The sequence below is a fragment of the Pundamilia nyererei genome, unplaced genomic scaffold, assembly GCF_000239375.1.
Source record: "Pundamilia nyererei isolate P.nyererei 1_Seehausen unplaced genomic scaffold, PunNye1.0 scaffold00009, whole genome shotgun sequence".
Classification (NCBI taxonomy): Eukaryota; Metazoa; Chordata; class Actinopteri; order Cichliformes; family Cichlidae; genus Pundamilia; species Pundamilia nyererei.
Genome location: NW_005187410.1, coordinates 3,256,465 through 3,266,491, shown reverse-complemented (window position 1 = coordinate 3,266,491; position 10,027 = coordinate 3,256,465). Strand labels below are relative to the sequence as shown.

The 10,027-nt window shown below is 41.3% G+C and overlaps 2 protein-coding genes across 2 annotated transcripts in view; both read left to right on the top strand.

Annotated features, from left to right (window-relative positions):
* LOC102203488 (bromodomain adjacent to zinc finger domain protein 2B-like) overlaps nucleotides 1–5,318 on the top strand; it is a 25,892-nt gene extending 20,574 nt beyond the window's left edge. The window contains 13 exon segments of the mRNA XM_013908301.1: nucleotides 5–155; nucleotides 242–304; nucleotides 932–1,076; nucleotides 1,173–1,828; nucleotides 2,021–2,306; nucleotides 2,471–2,626; nucleotides 2,801–2,955; nucleotides 3,102–3,307; nucleotides 3,488–3,623; nucleotides 4,037–4,183; nucleotides 4,352–4,629; nucleotides 4,847–4,990; nucleotides 5,108–5,318. Coding sequence (XP_013763755.1) covers nucleotides 5–155; nucleotides 242–304; nucleotides 932–1,076; nucleotides 1,173–1,828; nucleotides 2,021–2,306; nucleotides 2,471–2,626; nucleotides 2,801–2,955; nucleotides 3,102–3,307; nucleotides 3,488–3,623; nucleotides 4,037–4,183; nucleotides 4,352–4,629; nucleotides 4,847–4,990; nucleotides 5,108–5,318 — 2,734 coding nt within the window.
* A 2,760-nt stretch (nucleotides 5,319–8,078) lies between these two features.
* LOC102203206 (WD repeat, SAM and U-box domain-containing protein 1-like) overlaps nucleotides 8,079–10,027 on the top strand; it is a 15,109-nt gene continuing 13,160 nt past the window's right edge. Inside the window, exon 1 of the mRNA XM_013908300.1 lies at nucleotides 8,079–8,967. Coding sequence (XP_013763754.1) covers nucleotides 8,570–8,967 — 398 coding nt within the window. The 5' untranslated portion in view covers nucleotides 8,079–8,569. The remainder of the gene's footprint in view (nucleotides 8,968–10,027) is intronic.

Sequence of the window (10,027 nt, the reverse complement as noted above, 5' to 3'; positions counted from 1 at the left end):
CCAGTGTTCAAAACAAATCCAAGAGGAAAGAAGGGGACAGTGAAGAAGAGGAAGATGAGGACGATGACAGTGAAGACCAAAGAGATGACGAGGAGGAGGAGGAAGAAGAAGCAGGTGGAAAAAGAGGAAAGAAAACAGACATATGTGAAGAGGAGGTCAGTGGAAACAAAATGCTGTTAACTTGAGCCTCTGACTAAATCAGTGCTGATTATGGCAATAGTCCACTTTTTTTTCCATGTAGGATGACAGTGTACGCTCTGCCAGCATCGAGGAACTTGAGAAACAGATTGAGAAAACATACAAGGTAAATGAAACCCCAATCTCAAGAATTACTCATGAATGTAAAGTACCCAGGAGTGGTAGAAAAATAATAATAAAAAGATGTGCACACATCAAGGTAGCATTTAACTACACTGAATGGTTGAAATGCTACTAGGTGAACGCAGGAAATAATTGGTTACAATTTACAGATTATTATTTTGAGTACTTAACAGTCACATGATGCATTTTATTCTCATATTTTGACTGATTTGTTTGCCAGAAATAAAATGTAATATGAGGATCTATTATAACAAACCAGCATGAAGTGCACAGCATCGACCACTGAACTGCAAACATGTTCAGTGATTCAAACTTAACACAGCAATGACTCATAAGGAACATAAGCAAAACTCTGTTAGTAAGATAAGTACTGAGCAACAAAACAATTTTCATAAATTAGCCTTCAGTTTCCTATAGGAACATGGGTCTCCCTGTACACTTGGTTTGTGGTTACAAATTAGAAGAGTCCTGTTGAAATTCACACATGCAATTGGAATTTTGTGTGCTTAGTGTAGTAAAAGGTGGCCTTCATAATGTTTTTTCTCTCTGTTACCACTCCCAGGTTCTGTGTGAGTGGGTTAATAACTTCCTGAACTTTGTGTCTCTCTAGCAACAGAGTCAGATTAGACAGAAGCTGTTTGACTCCTCCCACTTACTGCGCTCTGTGATGATTGGCCAGGACAGATACAAGCGGCGCTACTGGGTCCTTCCACAGTGCAGTGGCATTTTTGTTGAAGGCACTGAGAGCAGTGAAGGTGCAAAACAAAACCGATGTCTCCTTTGGTCGTTGTTTAGTGTGTTTACTGATTTCTTTTTTGTTTTTGACATTGTTTTCATTTTATGTTACTTAGGCTGTGAAGTGGAGGAGGAGGAGAGAAGAAGACAGTGGGCTACTGAGGTGATCAGAGTAAAAGGGGAGCAGTTGGAACAGACAAATCCGGTGGTCTCCAGCTCCACACAGAGCACAGACAATGATACAGCTAGCCAGCAGGACAAAGACAATCTCTTCCTCCAAAAACCTGGCTCTTTATCTAAGCTCAGCAAACTTCTAGAAGTAGGCAAAATGGGTCAAGATTCAGACATCAATACACAGAACAGTCATTCTTTTAAAGTCCCCACCACGGCTTCTTATCCTTCGTATCCTGCCTCACAGATAGTCCCTACTCAGCAGGGTCTGATGGATAAATTGGACACTGCGGTGCCATTTCTGCTCAGTGCTACTCAGCTGAAAAGCATTCACTGGGTGACCCAGAGTCCTCAGTCCAGCCTTCATTATGATCAGCTGTCCAAGACACTGACTGAAAAAAGCAGCCAGTGGTTTAGCCTATTTCCTCGCTCTCCCTGCGACGAGTCCTCAGTGACCTCTGGTTCCAGTCCACCAGTTTCCTCCTCTTCTCCACAACCCATCAGAACCAAATCCCCCTCTTTCCTCTCCACTAATCCCTCAGCTACAGATAGCTACAACACTACTCCTGGGATCAGTAACACAGAATTGCCTATCTTTCAGGTTGGTGGATAACAATAATGCATCTCCATCTCAGATAGAAGGATCAGTTCATGAGTTTTTAGAGCGCTGATAAGTGTTGCAAGAATTAGTCCATATTACATCACAATTTTTCCTTTGTTGGACCATGCATGTGGCATTGGAATAAAACTGTAATCTGATCATAATTCTGAGTGTATGCATTTTTATTCTCAGCAAGTAAAGTCTGGCATTCGTGAAGGCAGACTGACACAGCATGACATGTCTAGCTCAGTGGCAAGTCCCAGCCTGCCCTTCTCTGGCACACCTCTACCCCCTATGGTGGATCTAGCTTCACAGCATGCAGAGGGTCATGGAAATGAGGCCTCTTTTCTGGAAAATAACTCTATCAACAAGTGCGAGACCTCAGAGTCCCCAAGTGACAAGTCCACTTGTGCCTCATATGCTGCCATAGAGGGGGCCAAAACCCAAGACTACCCTTATCCTCGGCCCATCCCAGAGGGTAAGAACGGCACGCTGCCAGTATGCACAAATCAGATATGCTGGACTGAACATATCTATTGCCCAGACAGCAACAGAATATGCCGTGGCGATTGTCAGTCGAACAAACAAATGTTGCTAAAATTGAAAAGCACAGTCACTTCTCCAATTTGTGTGTGTTTCCAGAAATGCTGCATGGCTGGTGGAGTGTGTCTGACATGGAGAACCTGCACAGTCTGGTCAAGACCCTCCATTGCCGGGGCATCAGAGAGAAGGCCTTGCAGAAACAGATCCAAAAGCATATGGAGCATATGACCAAGCTCTGTGAGAACAGCAAAGATGGTGGGTTCACATTTCCTTTGAGAGTCAGCAGACATTCAGCATTTCATGATTTTTAAAAGTATTGTTATTTGAGTTTTTAATGTGATGTGACACATTTGGCTATGGAATTTCTTTTTTAAAAGCGTTCCTTAGAAAGCAGTTTGCTTTAATGTTTTCATACATATTTGGTGGCAGCTATTGGTGTGACAGGGATGGAAAAGCAGGAGGTAAGCAAGGAGGCAGTGGAGAGCTGGTGTGTTGAGGAGAAGGCCATGGAGGTGGACATTCGCCTGCTGCGACAGGTTGAAGCTCTGGAGAGGAAAGTCATCTCCGCCAGCCTGCAGGTCAAGGTAGTGACGAGCATTTCAGCTGTTTAGAAAACCTCAGTGTTTATTCTAATTATTTCCTCGGAAAGGCCAAATTTTCTTTAATATATATACCTGTGTGATTAAAATAAGGTGTTGTGATGGCCATATTTCCCTGATATCTCTGTCAGGGTTGGATGCACCCTGAGCCCCAGTCTGACAGTAAGGATCTGGTCTATCATGAGCACAAGCCCTTCTCTTCCCTGGCTCAGGAAAACAAAAGAGAGAGAGACGCCAGTCAAGAAGATGTTCCTGGCTCTATGGTGCGGCGGCCCAACAATCCCCTTGACATAGCGGTCACCAGGCTGGCAGAACTTGAGAGGAACATTGAGCGAAGGTACTTTACGAGATCTTAAAATTCCACCTGTCAGACACAGTAGAAGTAGAAGATAACAATGCAAGATTCAGGACACCAGAAAGAAGAACTTGCCAATTTTTTTTTTTTTTGTACAATTGACTTGTTCTCATGTTTCTCAGTTAATTTTACAAGTGGTCTTACTTTCCGTGACCTTTTAAGCAGTGAGGAGGAGGTGGCTCCTGGGATGAGACTGTGGCGCAAATCCCTCAGTCAAGTCCGCAGCTCAGCTCAGCTGTCACTCTGCATTCAGCAGCTGCAGAAATCCATTGCCTGGGAACGAGCCATCATGAAAGTGGTTAGTGTCACCTGCTTTCACTGCACGTTTCTCTCTCTCTTCATCACAGATTTGTTTACCTTATTTGATCGCATATAATAAGAGTCACCATGCAGTCTTATAAGCTGCATAGCTTCTCATTCAGTTTCATGAAAACTAATTTAAAATATACAAGCCTTCTTAAAAACAGTCAAGGATACCAACGCAGGATGGCACAGATAGCTGGTTAAAGCTCTGGAGAAGGTTTAAATGCAGGAAAGATTTGGTAGCAGTTATACTGTATATCTCATTCACAATAAATCACTATTTTTTATCATCTTTTTCAGTATCTCACTAATCTGTTTTAGCTTTAATTAAACCAGTTGGGGTAATCTATTACAATTTTTAAAGAGGGATGCTCATTTTCCTGCACCGTTTGTTGCTGTTGTTTCCAGCACTGCCAGTTCTGTCAAAAAGGAGATAATGAAGAGCTGCTCTTACTCTGTGATGGCTGTGATAGAGGCTGCCACACTTACTGCCATAAACCCAAGATCAATACAGTGCCTGATGGGGACTGGTTTTGTCCAGCTTGTGAGTCAAAGGTACATCAGCGTCCCCTGAGGGATTGATCATAGAGCCAATATTCTTTTTTGTGTGTGTGTGTTGTTGTTCTGGGTTTTTTGCTATTCATTTTTCAGCTCTGTTCATATCTATCTACCTGTGTGATGTTTAATGTGGCTCCACAGTCCTCTGCGTGTTCTTTCATACAGGAGAGCGGTCAATACCCTCATAGTAGGAAGCAGCAGAGCCGAACAGCTGGAGGAGGGAAGGAAAGCGTCGAGGGAAAACGAAGCATTAAGCCATCTGTGGATGGAGAGCTCATCAGTGAGGAGGATGCCAGAAGCAACAATGTGCCAAAGAAAGGTACCAAGGAGGTCAAAAAGAGGAAAGCAGACAACAGCCCACCCAGCTCCCAGGCCAAGTTTGACAGCCCCATCTACTGTGCAAAAAAAGCCAAAACGCACAAAGATGAGCTGGGAATATGCCGGTACGCACATGCATATACTTACTGTGCAATTAGATCCTAGAAGCTTGATAATATAGCTTATGTCATTGTTTAAAATTATTAGGCTCCTGTGACACATTTTTATAATAGAATTCACATTTTAAATCACTAAACGGTAAACAAATCAGACCGTTGTAGTGAAAAGTCATATATTTGCAATGCAAAAAGCTCAGCTGTGTCTGCTCTTTGTTCCCTGCAGAGTGCTGCTGGCTGAGCTGGAGGCCCATCAGGATGCCTGGCCTTTTCTCACCCCAGTCAACCACAGAGCTGTTCCTGGATACAGAAAAGTCATCAAGAAACCGATGGACTTCTCCACCATCAAGGAGAAGCTAACCAGTAACCAGTATGTGTTGTTGTCGTTTTTAGGATGTTTTCATAACATATCTTATTCCTAATTTTACATTTTATGACTCGGACAGTGCTCATGAGTTGAAATTAAACCCATTTCTAATCATTACAGGTATTTAAACTTGGAGACATTCATCATCGACGTGAACCTGGTTTTCGATAACTGTGAGAGATTTAACGAAGATGACTCTGAAATCGGACGAGCCGGCCACAGGATGAGGAGATTCTTCGACAAGCGATGGACTGAATTCTTGCAGTGAACACATTCCAAAGTGGACATGTCCAACTTTCTCATGGGTGTCGGAGGCCTTCTCGACCTGTGACCCCAAGTGACTACACGGTTATAATAAATCAATGTGCAGTTTGAAGGACAGGACTGTGGTCTGTCTGCAAGTGTAGGCAAAACACTTAATGGATTTGTATCTTCAAGTGCAATACTGTTTTGTTTATTGAAACACACTGACTGTTCGGCTCAATGTTGTTTGTGCGAAATACAATATTGAGCAGGGACTTTACTTTTTTATCATCGGTACTAAGTTATATCTCTGTGTGTGCTGTATGTGTATTTATTTTCTCAACTACTTTACATTGCATTCTTTTCAAAGCAGAGGCACGGGACTTACAATGTAACAACTGTTGAATAAATGAGAAAAGCATTACTAACCGTACCAACAGTTCCTCTGTCTAAATGCATTCACAAGTTCACTGAGTAATGCAAAGAGGGATCACTGACACATTAAGTGCTAATTCTTTCACTCAAGTCATAGTTATTACATGTTAAGTGTATGTTTACTGCACGATCTTGATGAAGATGATATCATTGCATAAGGATGGTCGTAGCACTTAATCTGAATATCCACTCAAAGCACTCCTCAGAATTGTAGTGCCTGACTCTGAGGAGGATGTTTTTCTTTTTCTATATGCGGTGTGTGTACTGTATGTGTCCTGCACAGTATATCGTAGGAAACATTTGCAGGAGCTGTAATAGGAGCTTTCCTCCTCTTAAATGTGGTGCATAGTGTTTCATCTCAAAGCGTTTCCTTCAAACAGAGCCTTGTCAGACATCCCGTGGACTGACGTGAAACCTGCATTGGAGCTTTAATCCATCGGGGAGTCAGTGTCACGGACTGCTGGAGGCATCTCAAGACAGCTGAAGTCAGAAGACTTGAATTAACTGCATTTTATTATGAAAATTGTGTAATGAGTAGTGACTTTTGTAGGAATATTATTTTTGAACACTGGTGTGGATGGATTAAATAAACCGGTTTTTCAAAATAGCAACACTAAGCCCTCACTGCTGCTGCTGTTAATATTTTTCTTTTATTAATATCTCATATTTTAATTGTTTATTTTCATCAGTTTGCTAAAGCTATAATAAAAATTCATATGCATGCACTAAATACACACACGTCTGTACCGGCATATTGCCCGCACATTTTTTGTCATCTTTGTGGGTTTTGGCTTTTTTTGCACAGTAGATGGGGCTGTCAAACTTTGTCTGGGAGCTGGGTAGGCTGTCGTCTCCTTTCCTCTTTTTGACCTCCTTGGTACGTTTGTTTGGCGCGCTGTTGCTGCTGGCATCCTCCTCACTGATGAGCTCTCCTATCACAGATGGCTTAATACTTCATTTTCCCTCGCTGCTTTCCTTCCCTCCTCCAGCTGTTCAGCTCTGTTGCTTCCTGCTGTGAGGGTATTGACCGCTTTCCTGATTGAAAGAACACACAGAAGACTGTGGAGCCACATTGAATGTCACAGAGGCAGATAAATATGAATTGAGGATTATCATATCTTTGACAGAGCAGGAAACAAGAGGTACAGGCAAATAAAGAGTGTTCTTTTCTATATGTACCTGGAACTTTATGTTCAAGTGACTGTGGGGTAATTTATGACCTCAGCTGTATATTTATATTATAGAGAATGGGAGGAAAAAAATATAGTTATAATTTAAATTTTAAAAAAATGATTACAGGTGGATGGGGTAGATAAGCCAGATTTAGTGCTGTAGAGTCATTGAGCCTAATACCTGATGTCCAAAGTTACAATGAAATGTGTTAATGACAAGATATTTGTTGTAATTTTTGTTACAAATATGAAAGTCCGTCGATATTTTTGGTGTTAAAATGGCTAAATATTTCCCCATTGTTATTAAACCAGCAAAACTTGTTACATAAGTGACCCCATTCTACATAGTTATAAATCTCTGTATCGCTCGCTGTTGTTAACAGTCATGTGATGAGGTGGACAATGTTTACAGTGCAGTGATGTCATTTTATATAATGCAGTCTGAAGTCATGACCTTATTACTCGCTTAAAAACACAAAAGAAACCCCCAAAAATCTGTTAAACCTGTAGGTAGTTACATCTGCAGCTGGTTTCCTCTGTGTATAGTATGCATAGCTGGATGCTTTCATATCAAGAAAACAAAGGAAAATCTAAGTGTCTTTTGTGAAAATGCTTACACTCAATGTACAGTGTGTAAGAAACAACATGAAATCATCTTAAATGTTACATATTATGTACAAACTCTACCCAAACAGGAGTAGGTGGAAGTTTAACACATATTGAGACCTGCTCCTTTTTCACAAAAAAGAGAATAAACTTAATATGTTCAGCTTTACTTCCTCTCCACTGATCAAAAAAACAGATAAGACAAGGCTGCAATCGATCACTGAGAAGGCTATCTATATACCTGCAGTTTATATTACCTGGCTGTCACCAGAATGAGTCCAGTGTCTTGGGAGGACTATCTCTTTAGAGTCATACTGTTTGGCAAGTGTCACTTGGTAGGAAGAAAATCCTTCCAATGTTTGCAGATTTATGTAGGTGATGTGGTCATTTCCAGAAGGAAACTGTAGGATTTTTTTTCTGTCCACTTTGAGCACCACAATGTGCTATTTGTAGTCTAGGACAAAGAAGACATCTCTACACTCCTTTATGTGGCAACAGAGGACAGGAGATATGTAAACATACATAAATGTGTATATGTTTAAAAAATATAAACATATATTTTTTTCTTATCATATATATATTATTATTTTGAGTCAATTATAGAGTCTTTCAGTCATATAATAGATAAACGGCACTACAGGGCAGAGGAAAAGTGCTTAAATTATATGTAAAAGGATTTGGATGCATCCAAATACTAGTGTTTACATGTTCATTTATTTTACTATTAGAGGTACTCAAAAAAAATTCTAACTTGCCTCACTGCATACATATTCTATGCAAATGTTATTTATATGCATGTATATAAAATCTCAGGTTATAGTCAATAAAATAATACAAAATGAAAACACTTGACTGTAAACATTGTGTAACTCCGTATCACATGACCGATAACAGCGAGAGACACAGATTTACAGCCGAGTAGAAAGAGGAAGTCGAGAAGCAGTTGCTGAGCCATAAGGAGCAACAGGTTGTGGTGACAGCTTTGTGACTTTGCTCTCTTTGGGCGAAGCGGGTAGGACAGCAGGGAGAAGAGGCGAAATCAGCTGGTTTCGTGCAGGAATATCTGAGTATTTTGCGCCACCTTGTGAGCCAACCTCTTCCAAGCCAACAGCACATCTGTCACAAAATGGTGTCTTTAATTTGCACTCTCCGACATCATACAGATGAGGTCACCTGCTGTGCCTTCTCTCCATCCCTCCTGGCGACCTCCTCCGGTGATAAAACGCTCCGTGTTTATACCACGGCCGACTTCTCGGAGCTTCCCTTTTCTCCTCTCAGGGGTCACGGCTACGGGGTCCACTGCTGCTGCTTCAGCTCCTGCGGCAGCTTCCTGCTCAGCTGCTCCACAGACGGCTCTGTCATCGTGTGGAGCGCCGAAACAGGTGAGGTGAAGGCTACGCTCGAGCACCCAGGCCGCAGTCCTCTCAGAGTTTGCGCACTGGCGCCAGACTCCTCTCTCCTGCTGGCAGGAGCCTGCGATGGCACCGCGGCCCTCTGGGACTTCCGCTCCAAAACGCTACGCAGGTACAATAAGCATCACACAGGGTCACAGTGACGATTTTAGTATAATTAATGTAATCTTCTCCAAATATGAATGTCAAAATGAGCCTTAGTTAATATTAAAATAAGAGCTAAGTAGTCAGACTCAGTGTTTCCAAATAGTTTTTTTGTCCACGTGACTGGAACAAAAAACAAACTACAAATTCACACGTGAAAAATGTTTTTCAGTATTTTGTTCAAAACCAATAACGGAGTCAATAAAATATTTGCTTACTGATAAATGTTAGCTATCTGAACATGGAGTGCTTTCTTAACCCTTCTGTGTGCGGTCTTGACATAACAGTTGTACAAGTTGAGACTGGAGGTTAATAATTGAACTGGGAAAGTCTGAATCACTCTTTCCACCTTTAGAAACCTCTCTCAGCCATTATCAGCAGATGGAGTCATCGCACACATCAGTGTCTCTTCAGATTCTCTTACTTCATGTTGCACAAAATGTAACTTGAATTTTCTGTTAGACACAAATCAAAACGGTGAGAAGGGAATAGAAAATAGACTAAAAAATGATCTTGACATAAAGGAAAGGATCTCTTAATACATAAAACATCTTTCTACAGGATCTTTAAGTAACTGAGCTCTAATAAAGTTTTGAAACTTGCTTTGTTAATCTTCAACAGACTGGAGTAATTGTATTAAAGTTATTGCAGGTTCGTCTTCAAGTTACAGCTCTGTCATCACAGACAGATGGAACAAAATCACAGAGGAACCAGCTAGACAAACACGGAAGCAGCCAACTCAGTAATTCTGATTAAATAAGCCAATTAAAAAAGCATTTTATCAGGATTATTTTGTCTTTTAATCCTCTGATTTTTCACTTTTGTGCTCTGGAACAGCTTTTCTGAGCACCCCTAGACCTGCTGTGTGTCTCTGATTAATACCCACAGGTGGTTTAAATCATTAAACTCAGTGCGGGACTCCACAGCCTAAACAAATTAAATTTCCCTCCTTCGAATTTTACACACTTCCTGATAAACCTTGAAGTCTAAAACGAGTCACACTCAAGTCGGTGCCAACACCCCCCCCC